General features: G+C 41.8%; 1 protein-coding gene across 2 annotated transcripts in view; it reads left to right on the top strand.

Annotated features, from left to right (window-relative positions):
- The window catches only part of LOC131692295 (mRNA-capping enzyme), a 198,033-nt gene extending 175,752 nt beyond the window's left edge, over positions 1 to 22,281 (top strand). For both annotated transcript variants that reach the window (XM_058979303.1, XM_058979379.1), the window contains exons 6-7: positions 21,863 to 22,053; positions 22,112 to 22,281. In XM_058979303.1, the coding sequence (XP_058835286.1) occupies positions 21,863 to 22,053; positions 22,112 to 22,233 (313 nt within the window). In that variant the 3' untranslated portion in view covers positions 22,234 to 22,281. The remainder of the gene's footprint in view (positions 1 to 21,862; positions 22,054 to 22,111) is intronic.
- The last annotated feature ends 506 nt before the right edge of the window (positions 22,282 to 22,787 follow it).

The raw sequence follows: 22,787 nt of genomic DNA, 5'->3' as shown, positions 1-22,787 counted from the left end.
AAAAAAAGGAATTTTAACGAAATATTTATACATAAAGCTATTTTTTTTTTATTCATTTCGTTTATTTGATAGGCACAAATGCGTTAGCTTGGCGGTGCCAAATGCTTATGTTTTTACATTTTGGATATCTTAAAACTAGGAGGTTACAATGTTGAAATATTTTTTTTTACAAAGGAAAAAAAAAGTTTACAGCTATCTTAAGACTAGAAATAAGATTCAATATACAAGAGAGGGCCAAAAGATTTTTTTAGAAAAAATTTAAAACAAGGGATTCACTTTGATATACAAGAGGGGGAGTAATAGTATTTTACGAAATATTTTTCGGTTATCTTAAAACTAACAATATAGTTTAGTACACAAAAGGGGGAACAAATATTTATGAGAAACTTCACAGAAATCTTAAAACTAGGGATTCAATTCTATTTACAAGACAGAGGACAAGAGTTTCAATAAAGAGTAAAAATTATAGCTATCTTAAAACTAGGAATACAGAATACTAATTTGAATTTTTTAACTAAAACTTATGCTTGGTCAAGATATTCAGAGGGTGGCTTATTTCCGCATCAGTGTAGCAGCAGTTGTATCAAGGACAGGGGAGAGACAGGGAAAGAAGAGCAAAACTTGCAACTTTCGCTCGAAGGGGGGGGGGGAGGGGGATCAGCGAAATAAATTTGCGCCTCAGTCTAGTAAGTCGTCGAGTACCGGATTGGCGGATGGTATTCTTCGGACCCGCGGGGAATCCTTCAAAAGTCATCGGACCTCGAGTCGCTCTCGCTTCAGTTTCCTTCTATGCAGGCGTAGTGGTAAGGGCGACGGCGGTTACATAGTGGCACTCTGGAGCTGATCGGTTCCACAAGGCAGGAGGAAACTCTAAAAACGAGAAATAAAAGAGAGGGGCTAAATTGGGATATTTATCGTTTTTATGAAGGTATAAATAAGGGACATATAGGGGAAATCACGAGTTGCCAGCATATCTCGGACTGGTACATTGGGTGGTCTACCTCGGGCCCGAAGGGATTCCTTTAACTGAGACCTGGCGTCACAATACCCGGCGCATACCCAGACAATGTGTTCGATATCATGATAGCCCTCGTCACAAGCGCACAGACTACTCTCCGCAAGCCCAATACGCCGCAAATGCGCATCCATGGTGTAGTGATTGGACATAAGTCGGGACATTACGCGAATAAAATCCCGACCCACATCCATCCCCCCGAACCAAGGCTTCGTTGATACCTTTGGGATAATCGAATGTAGCCATCGTCCAAGTTCCCCGTTGCTCCACGAGGTTTGCCAACTGTTGAGCGTCCTCTGACGACAAATACTAAAAAATTCGTTGAAGCAGATTGGTCTTTCGTTTATGTCACCATTTAATGCGCCCGCCTTTGCTAATGAGTCGGCCTTTTCATTGCCCGGAATAGAACAATGAGAGGGGACCCAAACAAAGGTAATCTGATAAGATTTTTCAGATAACGTACACAAGGACTCCTGTATCATCCCCAGAAAATACGGGAGTTGCTTTTTAGGCTTCACCGCACGAAGAGCCTCGATAGAGCTGAGGCTGTCCGAAACGATGAAGTAGTGATCTGTGGGCAGAGTGTCGATGATCCCAAGGGTGTACTGAATTGCAGCTAACTCTGCGACGTAAACTGAAGCGGGATCATTGAGCTTGAATGAAGCGGTGATAGTATTGTTGAAGATACCGAAGCCAGTGGACCCATCGAGATTTGATCCGTCAGTGTAAAACATTTTGTCGCAGTCGACTTCTCGGAATTTATTATAAAATATATTGGGGATCACCTGCGGGCGTATATGGTCCGGGATTCCACGAATCTCTTCCTTCATGGATGTGTCGAAGAATACAGTAGAATCAGAAGTATCTAGGAAACGGACACGGTTGGGATTGTACGAAGAAGGATTGATGCTCTGTGCCATGTAGTCGAAGTACAAGGACATAAAACGGGTTTGAGAATTAAGCTCGACGAGCCTCTCGAAATTTTGAATCACCAACGGGTTCAGAATGTCGCATCGGATGAGCAATCGATATGAGAGTTCCCAAAATCGATTTTTTAGCGGAAGAACGCCCGCCAGCACTTCGAGACTCATCGTATGGGTCGAGTGCATGCAACCCAAGGCAATGCGCAAGCAACGATACTGGATTCTCTCCAGTTTGATGAAGTGTATGTTCGCAGCGGAGCGGAAACAGAAACACCCGTACTCCATCACCGACAATATCGTTGTTTGGTACAACCTGATCAGGTCTCCTGGGTGAGCACCCCACCATGTTCCAGTTATTGTTCGGAGAAAATTGATCCTTTGTTGGCATTTCTGTTTCAGATACCTAATGTGACATCCCCAGGTACCTTTAGAGTCGAACCAGACCCCGAGATATTTAAATGTGAAAACCTGGTTGATCGTTGCACCCATTAATAAAAGCTGGAGTTGCGCCGGCTCACGCTTCCTAGAAAAAACAACCAACTCAGTTTTCTCCGTGGAGAACTCAATACCCAGCTGAAGAGCCCAAGCAGACAAATTGTCCAAGGTATTTTGTAATGGTCCTTGCAAGTCGGCAGCTTTGGGCCCTGTAACAGAGACCACCCCGTCGTCTGCAAGTTGCCTTAGCGTGCATGAATTGGCAAGACAATCGTCAATGTCATTCACGTAGAAATTGTAGAGCAGGGGACTTAGACATGAGCCCTGGGGAAGACCCATGTAGCTAAATCGCGATGTTGTTAAATCGCCATGCGAAAAGTGCATGTGCTTTTCAGACAACAGGTTTAGCAAAAAGTTATTTAAAATTGGCGAAAGACCATGCTGGTGCAGCTTCTCTGACAGAATGTTGATAGAAACTGAGTCAAAAGCCCCCTTAATATCCAAGAAGACTGATGCCATCTGCTCTTTGTTAGCATAGGCCATTTGGATTTCTGTAGAAAGCAACGCAAGGCAATCGTTCGTCCCTTTGCCTTTGCGGAAGCCAAATTGTGTATCTGACAGTAAGCCATTTGCTTCAACCCAATTGTCGAGGCGAAACAAGATCATTTTCTCGAATAACTTCCGAATACAGGACAGCATTGCAATCGGCCGATACGAGTTGTGGTCGGAGGCTGGTTTTCCTGGTTTTTGGATGGCGATGACCTTCACTTGCCTCCATTCATAAGGGACAATGTTACCCTCAAGAAACTTGTTAAATAAATTCAACAAGCGCCTTTTTGCAGTGTCAGGCAGATTCTTCAGCAAGTTGAATTTGATTCTGTCTAACCCTGGGGCGTTATTGTTGCACGATAAGAGAGCAAGTGAGAACTCCACCATCGAAAACGGTGTTTCGTTCGCGGTATCGTGAGGAGACGCGGCGCGGCACGTTTTCTGTACCGGGACAGAGTCCGGACAGATCTTCTTGGCGAAAGCGAATATCCAACGGTTTGAATATTCCACGTTCTCGTTGGTACTATTACGGTTACGCATACGTCGAGCCGTACCCCAAAGAGTGCTCATCGCTGTTTCTCTCGTTAACCCATCGACGAACCGGCGCCAATAACTGCGTTTTTTGGCTTTCATTAGACTCTTCATTCGCCTTTCTAACGACGCGTACCGTTGATAGCTAGCGGGTAACCCGTCTTCCCGGAAGGCCTTATATGCAGTGGACTTTTCCGCGTACAGCTCTGAGCACTCTTTATCCCACCACAGGGTGGGAGACCGTCCATGGGTATTCGCGCTGGGTACTGGTTTAGTCTGAGCTTGATTCGCACTGTCGAGAATCAAGCCAGCCAAAAACCTGTACTCTTCCTCCGGAGGAAGTTCTTGAGTGGATTCGATTTTAACGGATATCGCGGTCGCGTAACTCTTCCAATCAATGTTCCGTGTGAGGTCATATGAGACATTGATTGTTTCCGATGGTCTTGAACCGTTAGCAATTGAAATCACGATAGGCAAATGATCGCTACCGTGGGGATCAGGGATCACCTTCCACATGCAATCTAACTGTAGCGATGTCGAGCATAGCGACAAATCCAACGCGCTTGCGCGTGCTGGTGGTGTAGGAATCCGTGTCATTTCTCCCGTGTTTAAGATGGTCATGTTGAAATTATCGCAAAGATCTTGGATTAATGTTGATCTATTATCATCATGAAGACAGCCCCATACCGTACCGTGCGAGTTAAAGTCTCCCAGAACTAGCCGCGGTGCCGGTAAGGATTCCGTGATATTACAAAGCGTTCGGTGCCCTACCGAGGCTCTAGGAGGAATGTAGATGGAAGCAATGCAAAGGTCTTTACCTTTGATTAAAACTTGACAAGCGACAATTTCAATGCCTGGTGTCGAAGGGAGGTTAATTCGGTTGAAAGAATAGCACTTTTTGATCCCCAAAAGTACTCCTCCATAGGGGTTTTCTCGATCCAGACGAATTATATTAAAGTCGTGGAAGTTGAGATTTATATCGGAAGTTAACCAAGTTTCACATAATGCGAAAGCATCACATTTTAAACTATTTAGTAAAAATTTAAAGGAATCGATTTTCGGGAGGATACTTCTGCTGTTCCACTGTAGAACAGTGATCGAATCGGTGACCTCGTTCGATGACTTAGCCATCGAAGGATACGATCGCTGCAAGGAGGGGCCATTTAGTAGTCAACTGCTTCAAAAATGTTTGCACTATAGGGAGAAAACGTATCAGAAGGCTTTTAAGAGGATCAGTAACATTGAAAGCTGTGAAAATTAAGTCCACTATGTCAGAAAATTTCATTAGTCCGCTACTGGACTGAGTATCTGTTTGAAAAAAGGGGACACTTGGGGTTTTGGATGTCCCTGGAAGTGGTGGGTACTCCTTGTTAGAATTAATATTTCCAAGTCCTGGAGCAAATTGCTTCGGCTTTTGTGCATCACTTCCGTTGGATTTATTGGTTGTAGATGGCGCACTCTGAGTGGACGACACCTTGGCACCCTTACGAGGCAATGTAGGGGAGGCTGGATTTCTCCTCTTCCTGGATTCCCCTGGGTTAACCAAAGATGTTCCCTCTCGTGGGTCATCAGATTCTTGCTCAACGTTAGCCAAACCAGCATAGGGATTTTCGGACAGGACAGATGGCGAAGCATTCTTTAGCATTTCTGCATAAGAACGCCTTGAGCGTTCCTTAAGGGAGCGCTTAATTTTATCCCCGCGCTGCTTGTACGCAGGACATGATTTAAGAGCATGTGAAGGGCCCCCGCAGCAAATACACTTTTCAGTTTCTTTGTCGCAAGAGTCATCCTCATGCTCTCCTTCGCATTTGCCGCATCGTTTCTTATTTCCACAATATGTGGCTGTGTGGCCCAACTGCTTGCAATTGCTGCAGTTCATGACCCGCGGTACGAACAGGCGAACTGGTAGGCGAACCTTGTCAAGGAGGATGTAGTTGGGAAGAGAGGACCCGGCGAATGTCACCCGAATCGAGCCTGATAGAGAGTAGGTAGTCTTACCTCCCTCGGTGTTTGCGGTATACAATTGTTTGCATTCTAAGATCTTAATCTGTTCAAGAGAGGGGTCCTTAAAGCAGCCAACCCCGTGCTCCAACAGTTCTTCGCATTTCAGGCCCGGTTCGGACACTACCCCATCGATTTCACAGGCCACACAAGGCACGTAGGCTTTAAATTCCCGCGTAAAGCGCTCACAGCAAGCAATCGCGTTTGCCTGGCCGAGATCACTCACTAGAACACGTATCTTGTTCGCCCGAACACGTGTTATCTGAGTTACGGCCGGGTAATTAGCAGTCAGATCTCGAGAAAGTTTTAATATATTAACCGGTTTCTCTCCGGTCCGAAAATATACCACCCATGGCCCAGAGGAACCTTCTGGGTACTGCTTTATACGGGGAGCAATGCGAGTATTAGGGGGATCAGGGACTTCCATGATTACATCAGATGGTATTTCGCCCTCGGCCATTTAAGCACGAGGGCAGAGCGTTATATAAACGGGAATGTGTCTTACTACTTGATTACAAGGCAGAGTAAAAGTAGGGAAAAGGAAAGAAAGCAAACGAGGAAAAAAAAATAAAGCAAAACTTATCTGCAAACAACGTCGATTGTTCCGCACCAGCGAAAACAATGTACTGGATTTACTGCCGGCACCAGCAGAATGGCAGCTAACGAACGAACAAAGGATGACCTTGAATCACTGAAATTTACACAACGAACACCACTGTGAAATATAACGATCCGTTCCGTTCAAAGGTTGGGAGACGTATGCACACATATACATAAAGCTATTCACCATAATCCCTATACAATAAAATATACCTCATGAAGATCGGTGATTTTGCGAAAAATTCGAGGATCACTTGACATGGCTTTACTCACATTCAAACATTCATATCTTGGAACCTAACATCAGAATCAAAAACAAATTAATAGCGTTCTTACTGTTTGATAGGTTTTTTATTTAAAATTAGTTTGGCTAAGATCGGTTCAGCCATTGCTGAGAAACACGACTGAGAGTTTGTCCGTTACATACACACACAGACATTGTCCCAAACATTGTTTTCAGGTAGGAATTTGATATTGATGCTATTAGACAACTGTGAAATCAAGACCAATAGATCAGTTACATATCAGGACCCCATTCCGACAATTTATCAAAAGTCCTCATGATGTTTACAACAACAGGTTATCAATGTACGGATCACAATCGTCTGAACTCTCGATCGAAGCAGATCGTTTTCTTGTGCTGTGCATAGAGTGGATCAATATAAATATATACATTGTGAAGGCCAGTCATTGTTTGCGGCAGGCTTTGTTCGCCGGTGCCTAGGTTGGTGAAGTGAATAGTTCAATAACCGGACAAGCCGCTATATAAGCTAAGTATCTTTTGACATTAAAAATGTCTTACTCCACTATCTGGGGCTAGGTGTCATTCTAAAATCTAAACTATCTCCCATGTAACGAAACTATGTAAGGTTTGCACGCTTATAACTCCGATATTACTAGATGGATTTTAATCATTCATACACCAACCGATTCAGAAACACCTAACTTAAATATTGGTAATAATTTAATATCTCCCCAATAAAAGTAGACTTTTGGAAATTGGTAAAATTAAAAAGTTCACGAAAAGCGGAAAAATTACCATTCGTGAGGCAGATTTCTCAGACACAGCCGTCAAGATAGGGCAGCTTAGTTGCTCAATGAAACACGAAAAGTCATAAATAGAAGCAACGCATGTCCGTTTAAAGCAGTTGTTGCTCTTATCCCATACGAGTTACATCGTCTCTGGGCGATGCAATAAGCGCTATCGATTTTCGGTAACGTTGGCATTTGCACACACTCGCACCCAAGTGACTAAACCATATACGGTTAGTTTATAAATAGAGGTGACGCGTACCCGTTTGAATCAGTTTTTGTTCTTATGTCGAACGGGTAAGATCATGGCTGCAGCGTGTGGGCACTACAATAAGCGGTAGACGCTATGCATTTTCGGCAGCGGTGGCCGTGTGCGGATTTTTCGGGTACCAGCACGGTGTCACAGAATGATTTGCAAAGTGGGTGGGCGGGGTGGTTTGGATTTAATTCAATACGGTGTGTGCTGCTTAAGATTGTTGCGTTTGAAAAAAATATATTTATTTTTATGCATGCGTGTGCGTTGTAACTTGTTAATCCATGTTTACGGCGCTTTGTAGCTGCGTAGGGTAAAGAGCCTATTGGTTTTCATGTTTCATATTTCGATTATATGTTTTTTATCAGTAAGGAATCTGACAACGTGCTTCTGTAGTTATTGCACTGTTCAGCAGCGTAGTATTTTATATAGGAGAGTACACTCAGGTTTTTACGCGGATTTTGAAATTTACGCGGTTTTCATCAACGCGTTTTTTTTTTAAATTTACGCGGTTTTCATTTACACGGCCTGTATCCCCTGCGTGAAAAATCTGACTGTAATTGCATCGGAAACAATCACATTCCCAGCAGAACTTTTTGTTTTCTAATTTCAAACACTTTTGTTTCGTACTACACACAACGAAAAATTTTAAAACAGACCTTAAGGTCCCAGCAGCAGTTTAAGCGGCTGTTCTTTTTCGATTCAAATTCAAGCCATGTCTTAAGCGTTACTGGACTTAAAATTGTTTTCCCAGTTTATCCAGACAGAATATCTGTCCTACTCTATGTATTTAAAACACAGTTCTAATTGCGTTTTAAAGTATACAACAAATAGAACGGTTGGGTATACTAATTTAAATTTTAAAATAAATTTGTTTTAAATTATGAAACAAACCGCTGTACTGAAGATATAATTATGTCAGTCCTATTACCACATAAAACACCTATATAACATAAAACGCTGCAGAATTGGTTTAATAATACAATGTTTACACTACAGAGTTATAAAACGTTTTAATAATTAGCAACAAGAAAAATGTCACCAAGATAGCATAAAAATCCGTTTTAACTGGTAGTGCGAACGTTGCATAACAATGTAATTTATCAAATAATTTCATTTTTTCCACCACTAATCGATCAATACTTAAACTTAAGATTGTTTAATTAAGTTCATTAGTACATTATTGAAAATTTAAATGGAAAATGAAATTTCATATTTCATGGAGAATCTGTATATTTCCGTTGGCGGGCGTGGGCTTCCTCATCACAGCTCTCAATATGGAACTTTTCTTTTGAATATATTTTCTGGACAGACCAGACTATTTTTACTAGATGGATCAGCCAAACAATGCCAATCACCTAGTGAGATACTTGATTAATTAATAGATTACCGTTAAAAGACCTTCAATAAATTATGTTTTGATGGGGAGGGTATACAGCAAATTGTAACATATGAAAACAGGCAAGTGAACAAAAACGTGAGTCGATATGTGTGATAGATAAAATTCATTTGCACGCTCTTGAAAAAAGCTACATTTTTAATGTCACCGTGGTCGTATCCTGTACACAACCTTTTAATTTTTTTTTTTCATTTCCCTTTCCCCCGATCTGTCGCTACTTCTTAGATCCCTTTCCCCTGAATATAAGTTTCATCTCTCGTTTACACCACGTGCTATCCTCGTGCCTAAATGGCCGAGGGCGAAGTAACATTGGATGGGAATGATATTCCCATGGATATACCGGATAAACCCGAAATTACTCCCTCCCCTGATTCCCCCAGTCCTCCTCGTATTAAAACATACCCACCCAGTTCAACTGGGCCCTGGGTGGTCTATTTCCGGCCCATTACGAAATCGCTTAATATTTTAGAGATCTCACGGGAGCTGACTGCTAACTACCCGGCCGTAGCTCAGATAACACGTGTTAGAGCTAATAAGATACGCATATTAGTGAATGACCTCGACCAGGCAAACCAGATTGCTCGCAGCGAGCGCTTTACAAAGCAATTTAAGGTGTATATACCTTGTTTGGCAGTGGAGATCGACGGGGTCGTTGCCGAACCGGGTTTGAAGTGCGAAGACGTGTTGAAGTATGGAGTTGGTTGCTTTAAGGACCCCTCACTTGAACATGTGAAGATTCTGGAATGCAAGCAATTGTATTCAGCAAAAACTGAGAATAATAAGACAACTTATTCATTGTCAGACTCGATTCGGGTGACTTTCTCCGGGTCTTCCCTCCCCAACTATGTCCTCCTGGATAAGGTTCGTCTACCGGTTCGCCTGTTTGTACCGCGGGTAATGAACTGCAGCAATTGCAAGCAGCTGGGCCACACAGCCACCTATTGTGGCAATAAGAAAAGGTGCGGCAAATGCGAGGGAGAACATGAGGATGACGCTTGCAGTGGAGAAACTGAGAAGTGTATTTACTGCGGGGGCCTTCCGCATGATCTTAAATCATGCCCCGCGTACAAACAGCGCGGGGATAAAATTAAGCGCTCCCTTAAGGAACGCTCGAAGCGCTCTTATGCAGAAATTCTTAAGAATGCTTCGCCATCTGTCCCTTCCGAAAATTCCTTTGCTCTTTTGGCTGGCGTTGAGCAAGAATCTGACGACCCACAAGAGGGAACATCTTTGGTTAACCCAGGGGAGTCCAGGAAGAGGAAAAATCAAGCTTCCCCTAGATTGCCTCGTAAGGGTGCCAAGGTGTCGTCCACTCAGAGTGCGCCAACTACAATCAATAAATCCAACGGAAGTGATGCACTAAAGCCGAAGCAATTTGCTCCAGCACTTGGAAATTTTAATTCTAACAAGGAGTATCCACCACTTCCAGGGACACCAAAAACCCCAAGTGTTCCCTTTTTTCAAACAAATACTCAGTCCAGTAGCGGACTAATGAAATTTTCTGACATAGTGGACTTAATTTTCACAGCTTTCAATGTTACTGATCCTCTTAAAAGCATTCTGATACATTTTCTCCCTATGGTGCAAACATTTTTGAAACAGTTGACTGCTAAATGGCCCCTCCTTGCAGCGATCGTATCCTTCGATGGCTAAGTCATCAAACGAGGTCACTGATTCGATCACTGTCCTACAGTGGAATTGCAGAAGTATCCTCCCGAAAATCGATTCCTTTAAATTTTTACTAAATAGTTTAAAATGTGATGCTTTCGCATTATGTGAAACTTGGTTAACTTCCGATATAAATCTCAACTTCCACGACTTTAATATAATCCGTCTGGATCGAGAAAACCCTTATGGAGGAGTACTTTTGGGGATCAAAAAGTGCTATTCTTTCAACCGAATTAACCTCCCTTCGACACCAGGCATTGAAATTGTCGCTTGTCAAGTTCTAATCAAAGGTAAAGACCTTTGCATTGCTTCCATCTACATTCCTCCTAGAGCCTCGGTAGGGCACCGAACGCTTTGTAATATCACGGAATCCTTACCGGCACCGCGGCTAGTTCTGGGAGACTTTAACTCGCACGGTACGGTATGCGGCTGTCTTCATGATGATAATAGATCAACATTAATCCAAGATCTTTGCGACAATTTCAACATGACCATCTTAAACACGGGAGAAATGACGCGGATTCCTACACCACCAGCACGCGCAAGCGCGTTGGATTTATCGCTATGCTCGACATCGCTACAGTTAGATTGCAGGTGGAAGGTGATCCCTGATCCCCACGGTAGCGATCATTTGCCTATCGTGATTTCAATTGCTAACGGTTCAAGACCATCGGAAACAATCAATGTCTCGTATGACCTCACACGGAACATTGATTGGAAGAGTTACGCGACCGCGATATCCGTTAAAATCGAATCCACTCAAGAACTTCCTCCGGAGGAAGAGTACAGGTTTTTGGCTGGCTTGATTCTCGACAGTGCGAATCAAGCTCAGACTAAACCAGTACCCAGCGCGAATACCCATGGACGGTCTCCCACCCTGTGGTGGGATAAAGAGTGCTCAGAGCTGTACGCGGAAAAGTCCACTGCATATAAGGCCTTCCGGGAAGACGGGTTACCCGCTAGCTATCTACAGTACGCGTCGTTAGAAAGGCGAATGAAGAGTCTAATGAAAGCCAAAAAACGCAGTTATTGGCGCCGGTTCGTCGACGGGTTAACGAGAGAAACAGCGATGAGCACTCTTTGGGGTACGGCTCGACGTATGCGTAACCGTAATAGTACCAACGAGAATGTGGAATATTCAAACCGTTGGATATTCGCTTTCGCCAAGAAGATCTGTCCGGACTCTGTCCCGGTACAGAAAACGTGCCGCGCCGCGTCTCCTCACGATACCGCGAACGAAACACCGTTTTCGATGGTGGAGTTCTCACTTGCTCTCTTATCATGCAACAATAACGCCCCAGGGTTAGACAGAATCAAATTCAACTTGCTGAAGAATCTGCCTGACACTGCAAAAAGGCGCTTGTTGAATTTATTTAACAAGTTTCTTGAGGGTAACATTGTCCCTCATGACTGGAGGCAAGTGAAGGTCATCGCCATCCAAAAACCAGGAAAACCAGCCTCCGACCACAACTCGTATCGGCCGATTGCAATGCTGTCCTGTATTCGGAAGTTGTTCGAGAAAATGATCTTGTATCGCCTCGTCAATTGGGTTGAAGCAAATGGCTTACTGTCAGATACACAATTTGGCTTCCGCAAAGGCAAAGGGACGAACGATTGCCTTGCGTTGCTTTCTACAGAAATCCAAATGGCCTATGCTAACAAAGAGCAGATGGCATCAGTCTTCTTGGATATTAAGGGGGCTTTTGACTCAGTTTCTATCAACATTCTGTCAGAGAAGCTGCACCAGCATGGTCTTTCGCCAATTTTAAATAACTTTTTGCTAAACCTGTTGTCTGAAAAGCACATGCACTTTTCGCATGGCGATTTAACAACATTGCGATTTAGCTACATGGGTCTTCCCCAGGGCTCATGTCTAAGTCCCCTGCTCTACAATTTCTACGTGAATGACATTGACGATTGTCTTGCCAATTCATGCACGCTAAGGCAACTTGCAGACGACGGCGTGGTCTCTGTCACAGGGCCCAAAGCTGCCGACTTGCAAGGACCATTACAAAATACCTTGGACAATTTGTCTGCTTGGGCTCTTCAGCTGGGTATTGAGTTCTCCACGGAGAAAACTGAGTTGGTTGTTTTTTCTAGGAAGCGTGAGCCGGCGCAACTCCAGCTTCTATTAATGGGTGTAACGATCAATCAGGTTTTCACATTTAAATATCTCGGGGTATGGTTCGACTCTAAAGGTACCTGGGGATGTCACATTAGGTATCTGAAACAGAAATGCCAACAAAGGATCAATTTTCTCCGAACAATAACTGGAACATGGTGGGGTGCCCACCCAGGAGACCTGATCAGGTTATACCAAACAACGATATTGTCGGTGATGGAGTACGGGTGTTTCAGTTTCCGCTCCGCTGCGAACATACACTTCATCAAACTGGAGAGAATCCAGTATCGTTGCTTGCGCATTGCCTTGGGTTGCATGCACTCGACCCATACGATGAGTCTCGAAGTACTGGCCTTGTACTTCGACTACATGGCACAGAGTATTAACCCTTCTTCATATACTCCCAACCGTGTTCGTTTCCTAGATACTTCTGATTCTACTGTGTTCTTCGACACATCCATGAAGGAAGAGATTCGTGGAATCCCGGACCATATACGCCCGCAGGTGATCCCCAATATATTTTATAATAAATTCCGAGAAGTCGACTGTGACAAAATGTTCTACACTGACGGATCAAATCTCGATGGGTCCACTGGCTTTGGTATCTTCAACAATACTATCACCGCTTCATTCAAGCTCAATGATCCCGCTTCAGTTTACGTCGCAGAGTTAGCTGCAATTCAGTACACCCTTGGGATCATCGACACTCTGCCCACAGATCACTACTTCATCATTTCGGACAGCCTCAGCTCCATCGAGGCTCTTCGTGCGATGAAGCCCAAAAAGCAATTCCCATATTTCCTGGGGAAGATACGGGAGTCCTTGTGTACGTTATCTGAAAAATCTTATCAAATTACCTTTGTTTGGGTCCCCTCTCATTGCTCTATTCCGGGCAATGAAAAGGCCGACTCATTAGCAAAGGTGGGCGCATTAAATGGTGACATATATGAAAGACCAATCTGCTTCAACGAATTTTTTAGTATTTGTCGTCAGAGGACACTCAGCAGTTGGCAAACCTCGTGGAGCAATGGTGAACTTGGACGATGGCTACATTCCATTATCCCAAAGGTATCAACGAAGCCTTGGTTCAGGGGGATGGATGTGGGTCGGGATTTTATTCGTGTAATCTCCCGACTTATGTCCAACCACTACACCTTGGATGCGCATTTGCGGCGTATTGGGCTTGCGGAGAGTAGTCTGTGCGCTTGTGACGAGGGCTATCACGACATCGAGCACGTTGTCTGGGTATGCGCCGGGTATTTGGACGCCAGGTCTCAGTTAAAGGATTCCCTTCGGGCCCGAGGTAGACCACCCAATGTCCCAGTCCGAGATATGCTGGCAAATCGTGATTTCCCCTATATGTCCCTTATTTATACTTTCATAAAAACGATAAATATCCCAATTTAGCCCCTCTCTTTTTATTTCTCGTTTTAGAAGTTTTCTCCTGCCTTGTGGGACCGATCAGCTCCAGACTGCAACTATGTAACCGCCGTCGCACTTACCACTACGGAAACTGAAGCGAGAGCGACTCGAGGTCCGATGACTTTTGAAGGATTCCCCGCGGGTCCGAAGAATACCATCCGCCAATCCGACCTACTAGACTGAGGCGCTAATTTGTCTCGCTGATCTCCCGTTTGCCCGAAAGTTGCAAGTTTTGCTCTTCTCTCCCGGTCACCATCTACGCTTTCTCTCCCCTGTCCTTGATACAACTGCTTCTACAGCCCCCTCTGAATATCTTGACCAAGCATAAGTCTCCGCTAAAAAAGTTCAAATTTGTATTCTGTATTCCTAGTTTTAAGATAGTTGTAATTTTACCTCTTTGTTAAAACTATTGTCCCCCATCTTGTAAATAGAATTGTATCCCTAGTTTTAAAACACCGGTGAATTTTCTCATAAACATTTGTTCCCCCTTTTGTGTACCAAACTATATTGTTAGTTTTAAGATAACTGTAAATATTTCCTAAAAAACTATTACTATTGAATTCCTTGTTTTAAAATTTTTCATAAAAAAAATCTTTTGCTCCCTCTCTTGTATATAGAATCTTATTTCTAGTCTTAAGATAGCTGTAAAATTTTTCTTTAAAAAAAAAAATTAAAGGGTTGTGTACAGGACACGACCACGGTGACATTAAAAATTCAGCTTTTTTCAAGAGCGTGCAAATGAATTTTATCTATCACACATATCGACTCACGTTCTTGTTCACTCGCCTGTTTTCATATGTTACAATTTCCTATATACCCTCCTCATCAAAACATAATTTATTGAAGGTCTTTTAACGGTAATCTATTAATTAATCAAGTGTCTCACTAGGTGATTGGCATTATTTGGCTGATCCATTTAGTAAAAATAGGCTGGTCTGTCCAGAAAATATATTCAACAGAAAAGTTCCATATTGAGAGCTGTGATGAGGAAGCCCACGCCCGCCAACGGAAATATACAGATTTTCCATGAAATATGAAATTTCATTTTCCATTTAAATTTTCAATAATGGACTAATGAACTTAAGTAAACAATCTTAAGTTTAAGTATTTCTTGATCGATTAGTGGTGGAAAAAATGAAATTATTTGATAAATTACATTGTTATGCAACGTTCGCACTACCAGTTAAAGCGGGTTTTTATGCTATCTTGGTGACATTTTTCTTGTTGCTAATTATTAAAACGTGTTATAACTCTGTAGTGTAATCATTGTATTATTAAACCAATTCTGCAGCGTTTTATGTGATATAGGTGTTTTATGTGGTAATAGGACTGACATAATTATATCTTCAGTACAGCGGTTTGTTTCATAATTTAAAACAGATTTATTTAAAAATTTAAATTAGTATACCCAACCGTTCTATTTGTTGTATACTTTAAAATGCAATTAGAACTGTGTTTTAAATACATAGGGTAGGACAGATATTCTGACTGGATAAACTGGGAAAACAATTTTAAGTCCAATAACGCTTAAGACATGGCTTGAATTTGAATCGAAAAAGAACACCCGCTTAAACTGCTGCTAAGACGGTAAGTTCTGTTTTAAAATTTTCCGTTGCGTGCAGTACGAAACAAAAGTGTTTGAAATTAGAAAACAAAAAGTTCTGCTGGAAATGTGATTGTTTCCTATGCAATTACACTCAGATTTTTCACGCAGGGGATACAGGCCGTGTAAATGAAAGCCGCGTTAATTTAAAAAAAAACGCGTTAATGAAAACCGCGTAAATTTCAAAATCCGCGTAAAAAACCTGAGTGTATTCTCCTATATAAAATACTACGCTGCTTATCAGTGCAATAACTACAGAAGCACGTTGTCAGATGCCTTACTGATAAAAAACATATCAACGCTTTTTCTTGAAAAGGGCGATACTAGCAGTGACACCATTCACAGAAAATCAACAGTGAATATTTCAAGGCTTGGTTTTATTTCCTATTTAAGAACTATTGTGTTTTTTACGTCCTAGATTGCATGATTCAGTGATCGAAACCCAAAACTGCATAAAGTATTTGAAATTATTAAATTAAAATTTGTTTTTGCTATTTAAATCGACAAAATGATAGTATCGCCCCTTTGGCGATTGTTTAGTTTTTCAGTCCCACCTATCAGCATTGAAGTATCGCCCTTATGTTTTTTTACAATAACTACCGTATTACACCACCGATTTCGTCCGGGTTTTTTCAAGAGCGATCATTGTTACTATTTACAGCTGGTATCAGCTTGATTATCCAAAAAAAAATCGAAAAAAACAGTTTCGCCTCTAAACTGCTAGCAAAATAAGTATCGCCCTTCTTGTTTGCATGGAGCGTGGAGGGCGAAACTTTAAATAAACAAACAGAAATACAGTTTCGCCCGATGTATTTTTTGCTGTAGTTTAAGAAAGCAATATCGTAGAATCCAAATTTTTAGGTTAATTTGTTGCGTTTTAAAGCCCTCATTCGCATGTATGAAAAAAGCGTTATGTTTACATTTGTAAGTATCGCCCTTTTCACAAAAAAGCGTTGATATAACCGAAATATGAAAACCAATAGGCTCTTTACCCTACGCAGCTACAAAGCGCCGTAAACATGGATTAACAAGTTACAACGCACACGCATGCATAAAAATAAATATATTTTTCTCAAACGCAACACTCTTAAGCAGCACACACCGTATTGAACTAAATCCAAACCACCCCACCCACCCACTTTGCAAATCATTCTGTGACACCGTGCTGGTACCCGAAAAATCCGCACACGGCCACCGCTGCCGAGAATGCATAGCGTCTACCGCTTATTGTAGTGCCCAGACGCTGCAGCCATGATCTTACCCGTTCGACATAAGAACAAAAACTGATTCAAACGGGTACGCGTCACCTCTATTTATAAACTAACCGTATATGGTTTAGTCACTTAGGTGCGAGTGTGTGCAAATGCCAACGTTACCGAAAATCGATAGCGCTTATTGCATCGCCCGGAGACGATGTTACTCATATGGGATAAGAGCAACAACTGATTTAAACGGACATGCGTTGCTTCTATTTATGACTTTTCGTGTTTCATTGAGCAACTAAGCTGCCCTCTCTTGACGGCTGTGTCTGAGAAATCTGCCTCACGAATGGTAATTTTCCCGTTTTTCGTGAACTTTTTAATTTTACCGATTTCCAAAAGTCTACTTTTATTGGGGAGATATTAAATTATTACCAATATTTAAGTTAGGTGTTTCTGAATCGGTTGGTGTATGAATGACTAAAATCCATCTAGTAATATCGGAGTTATAAGCGTGCAAACCTTACATAGTTTCGTTACATGGGAGATAGTGTAGATTTTAGAATGACATCTAGCCCCAGATAGTGGAGTAAGACATTTTTAATGTCAAAAAATATTTCACCATTGTAACCTCCTAGTTTTAAAATATCCAAAATGTAAAAAAAAAATATTTCACCATTGTAACCTCCTAGTTTTAAAATATCCAAAATGTAAAAACAAAAGAATTTGGCACCGCCAAGCTAACGCATTTGTGCCTATCAAATAAACGAAATGAATAAAAAAAAAAAATCAATGTACGGATCAGATAATTGTTATTGTAATATTGAATTAAATCAGTCAGCATCAATAAATTTTCAGCTTGAATCCAATATTTTTTTTGGGTGTTGTGGGGGGGGGGGTTGTATGGTGTTAAACCCCAAAACCTTTTCTTGGCTACGCCGTTGCTTGGAGTTATTTATTTCGCTTTTCATTTTCCGAAATGTTTCAGTTCGATCCGATGGTTATAAGTTAAAAAAATTGCAGTCAGAAGGCTCGCACAAATGAACCTTTTTGCACTGATAAGTTATCAAGTTCCTTCTAGACAACTTGGAAGTGATTATTTCTAGCGATTGTATGTAGATAAATGAAATACAAAATTCGTTTTATCGAAGTCATGTTTGGCTTATTTCAAAGAATTATTACTATAATGAACAATAAATAGTCGAGAAAGAGTAATCAACAAACAACAAGCCATAACTTTTAAAGTATTCAAAATAGATGTTTGAAGTCTTCAGTAAAGTTATTCGCAAAAGTAAGAGCTACAAATTTGCTGAAAACCTCTCCGGGCCTCGGAAAAAATCTTGAAAGTTTGAGCGAATTCTATACATTTCTTTTATAAGAAATGTGAAACCATAAAAACCCAGTGTCTATGCGACCAATCTCATCCAACATTTGCGCTCCCACCGAGAAGATGGCTGCTTGGCTGGTGGATGAAATGAAAAAGTACCCAGTTACCCACGGAAAAAATGTAAAAAACAGCATAGATTTGGTGGAGCAACTGAAAGATTTTGAGGCCAGGCGGGGGGAAGTTCTGGTATCGTTTGATGTGACTGCTTTATTCCCAAACGTACCAGTATCTGACGCCTTGGAAAGTCTTCGACGACATCTGGAGCGAAACCGCGTGTTACCCTATCAGGTCGCAGCTTACCTTTCAGTGGCAGAGTGTTGCATGAAACAGAACTTTTTCACGTTTAGAGGGAGTTCTACAAGCAAACGTTTGGTCTTAGCATGGGCAACAAGCTTTCACCTCTACTAGCAGACGTTTTCTTGAGCGATTTCGAGGCAAAGAAAAGCTCTTCCCTCGAGTTTGGAGACGCTACGTGGACGACATTTTTCGCAACCGTGAAAGAACGCTACCTAACGCAGACGCTTGACCTATTGAACTCCCGACACAGCACAACAAAGTTTGCGGTAGGGAAGGAAATAGAAGGAAATTTGCCATTCCTAGACCTGATGATAACCAGGAAAGCGGACAACAAACTAAAATTCGGGATCTACCGTAAACCGACATTCACAGACAGATACATAACTTCCGACTCTAACCATTTCGGCGCTCAAAAAAAGCAGCCTCCATTCCATGGCCCATCGTCTGTTCAATGTACCGATGAAAAATGAAGACTTCAAGGCCGAGCGGGATAAAATATACAAAGCTGCTGAATTGCACGGGTATGAAAAATGATTTGTGGACACAATTCTAAGGAAACACAAAAGGAAAAAGCAATGTACATAGCCAATGCTGACCACGCGCTTATGAACGAGGACGACGCGCCAATATCATCACCCCTTTTCTACTTGACAAAACTGAAAATTCAGTGATTTTTTGTGTTTTTTTTATTTCTCTTCTCGACGCAGTATGATTGTATTTGTCATCCAGTAATCAGTCGGTCATCGTCCTGTATACTGTGCACGCTGACGAAGTCGACATCAAAATGACTTTTACTGTGAGCCGTGTTTACCAACACTGCCATTTAGCTGTGAAGCAATGTTTGTAAACACGGCTCACAGTAAAAGTCAAATTATGTCGACTTGCTGGTCGACTTTGTCTGCGTGCACAGGCTAATGGGCAACATCGAGCCCGAAACCGGTCGACAAAAAGGCAATTTTTTAATCCTTTTTAAAGTTAGTAAGGACAATAAGTGTTGCGTCCTGTCTCACGTCGCGTTTTTGTGAGTGTTGCTACTCAATCTTCATTGAATGTTTTATTAACAATAGCTAACGAGAAACGGATGAAAGTTCGCCATCTGGACGTCAAAAGCGCGTATTTGCATGGTCAGTTGAAGGAAGATCTGTACATGCAGAAAACTAAAGGCTTTGCGCAGCCCGGTCAAGAAATGTTGGTGTGCAAACTTCATCGTAGCTTAAACGGCTTGAAGCAAGGAGCTAAAGTTTGGAATGATACCACATGTGCAGTGTTAGAGGAAATTGGTTTCCAGCAATCCAAAGCTGATCCTTGCCTATTCATAAAGCGATCTGGTAATAGATTAATTTATCTCCTTCTTTAAGTGGATGACATTATCCTTCTCAGTGAATCCGATGAAGAAATGGACGACATAGAGCAAAAACTGAAGCGTAAGGTGAAACTGTCGTCTTTGGGAGATATTGCTTGCTTTCTGGGATTACGTGTGAGCAGAGATTCCGATGGTTTCTATTTGTTGGACCAACGCGGTTACATTCAGAAGATAGCCAAGCGATTCCAGCATGATCACGCAAAGGGATCGAAAATTCCTTTAGACACCGGTTATTATCGAAACCGAGAAGAAAGTAAACCATTGTTGGGTAATAAACTATATCAGTGTTTAGTTGGTGCATTGTTATATGTTGCTGTGAATACTCATCCGGATATCTCAGTAAGCGTATCGTTTCTCGGAAGAAGCGTAAGCAATCCTACAAAAACCGGTTGGTTGGAACTCAAAAGGGTAGTTAGGTATCTCTTGATGTGTGACTATCAACTGAAGCTTTTCTGTACCAGAGGTGTTCCATATAAGTTGATCGGCTACAGCGGTAAATCAACGACAGGATTTCTATTTCAGCTTGGATCTGCATCTATATGCTGGGGAAGTCGCAAACAAACAAGTGTAGCGTTGACCAGTATGGAGGCAGAGTATATCGCGTTATCAGAGGCCTGCAAAGAACTACTTTGGCTTCGTATCCTTCTGGAAGATTTCGGTGTCAAGCAGGAAGGACCAACAACCATTTTTGAGGATAATGTTAGCTGCATTGAGTTCGTGTCTATCGATCGCTGTTCTAGACGTTCCAAGCATATCGACACTCGAATGTTCTACGCTAAAGATCTGTCAGAAAAAGGTTTGATATGTGTGCGGTACTGTTCGTCAGAAGAAATGGTTGCTGATATCTTAACCAAGCCCCTTGGATGCATAAAGCAAAAGCAGTTTGCAGAAATGATGTGTTTAGTCAGTAGCCGATGAAGATATCGAGGAGGAGTGTGGGAAGTGCGCTATTTTCCACTTGTCTGTGGACCGCTAAGCGAAGGTAAACATCGAACAGAGAGAGAACATAGCAGAGAGCCTCGTCGCTCATGTATTTTTCTTTCATTCCACTGTACACACTTTACAATAAAGGTACTAAAATACATTCGCTCGTTATATTCATTATTCGTCGCGTTGTAATTCGAAAGTTCTACGGTAGTTCCGCTCGTTATCCGGGTTTTATTCGTCGTGATCCGTCCGCTGCATAGTTTGTTCGTTGGGCTGTGTTCCAGCCCTCAGCATGTACATGCACAGAAACAAATATGAAAAATGCAACGATGGCAAGTGCAATTTTATTATTCTGCTCAACAGTTATGGTTAATGTTGTTTTACATAGCACAGAGAAACGATAACATAATTCATGTAATGTATGAGCTATATTATTTTCGGCACAAATCTGTACCTCATTGGCAGAAATCTATGCCGCATCGGCACAGCACTATCATCGACATTTGCTTGAAATTATTTTGCAAGCTGATTTTTTCCTGTAAAATAACATCAATATCGGGAAGGACAAAGAAGACCGTCTTCGCATGTCCCGTCCCAGGTAAAAACCAACAGTGTTTTCAGTCGAATCGCGGCGAAGTTAGCAGTCCTGCCTCTGGATGATTGAGTTCCTCCGTAATTGCAACGCGGGCAAGGAGGTTCGGATGTAACGGTTATTTCAAAATCCTGTATAATTATTACCCTGTCTTGCATATTTTTTTATTACATTTGTATTTTCATATCATTTTGGCAGCCCTATAACAACAAATGTATTCATACGCCGTTCGTCGCGGAATTAACAAACAATTTTTTTAAATCCAAGTAAATACTTTTTTCTCAAATTAATTTACAGTTCGTTAATCGAATTCTTTTCCGAAACCGCACATGACCCACATATCAATTAAAGAATGGTTCAAAACCTCTGTAATAGTTGAGATTTGATGATGAGTGGAACGATTTTTTTCGCCCAATTTGGTCCATCCCTCAAAATATTCTTAATGATGGACCAAACACTATACGTTCACCCGAGATGAATAATCCTCCTTCGCACGAATTAACCCATATGTATTTCTAATGTTGGATTTTTATATTTATTTCAGTATGCTACGCAAGAAGATTGGCCTTTTATTGGTGGGAGGCATTGATCAGCCTTTTGATCAAATCAAATTGACGAAGGAACTGAGGGCACTCGACAATAGAATTATCGAATGTAAATATGAAAATAATGGATGGGTTCTAATGCGCGAACGAACCGATAAATCGTTCCCGAATAGCTACAACACGGCTATAAGTATGCAATATTATCACATTCAGTTGATTATTTTAATTATTTTAAATTTTATTGGCAGGCGTATGTAACAGTATTCGTTTTCCTGTTACCAAGGAGATTCTTCTGAAATTCATCGAAACTAAAAGATACAGAGAAGAGAACTTTCGAGTACCCCCACCACCTCCAGCGTTTCACGAGTAATACCTGCGTTATAAATCGAAGCACTCATTAAATTTTATGACTAAATAATTGTGATCGATAATTATTATTGATAAAAATGTCCAAAAGTCTCGCCACTTTCACCCCCTGACGTCGTTCCAAATTATGTTATAATAGAATTTGCCCAAGTTTGAGCAAAATCGTTTAACCTTAACCTCTGCCCCACGAGCTTAAAGTTCACACGAGATTTTTGGTCAAAGACATGGAGAAACACCCGCAGTTTACAAAATCGCCGCAAGATGTTGCTCTATACATCCGAACACGGACCTAGGAAGGGGTTAAGCAGGGCTGGAAACGTGACATTTTTTTATGAACGTCATAAGCTTACAAATTTTCACGCTGCTGCCCGAGCAGGAAAGTCGTACACGAATTTCATGGTTGGTGTACGTATGAATGTCGTTCAATGAATGTAATCTCTTTGGTGTGCGTGAATGCCGCCACACAGCAGTTTTGTTTCCCGCCACCAAGGCTGGAAGAAGTCATTTCAAATTTCATTTTAATGCGAAAGTTCGGGGAAAAAACCAACGCGACCGCCA

Source organism: Topomyia yanbarensis, chromosome 1 (genome assembly GCF_030247195.1).
Source record: "Topomyia yanbarensis strain Yona2022 chromosome 1, ASM3024719v1, whole genome shotgun sequence".
Taxonomy (NCBI): domain Eukaryota; kingdom Metazoa; phylum Arthropoda; class Insecta; order Diptera; family Culicidae; genus Topomyia; species Topomyia yanbarensis.
This window is presented reverse-complemented; position numbering and strand designations above follow the sequence as displayed.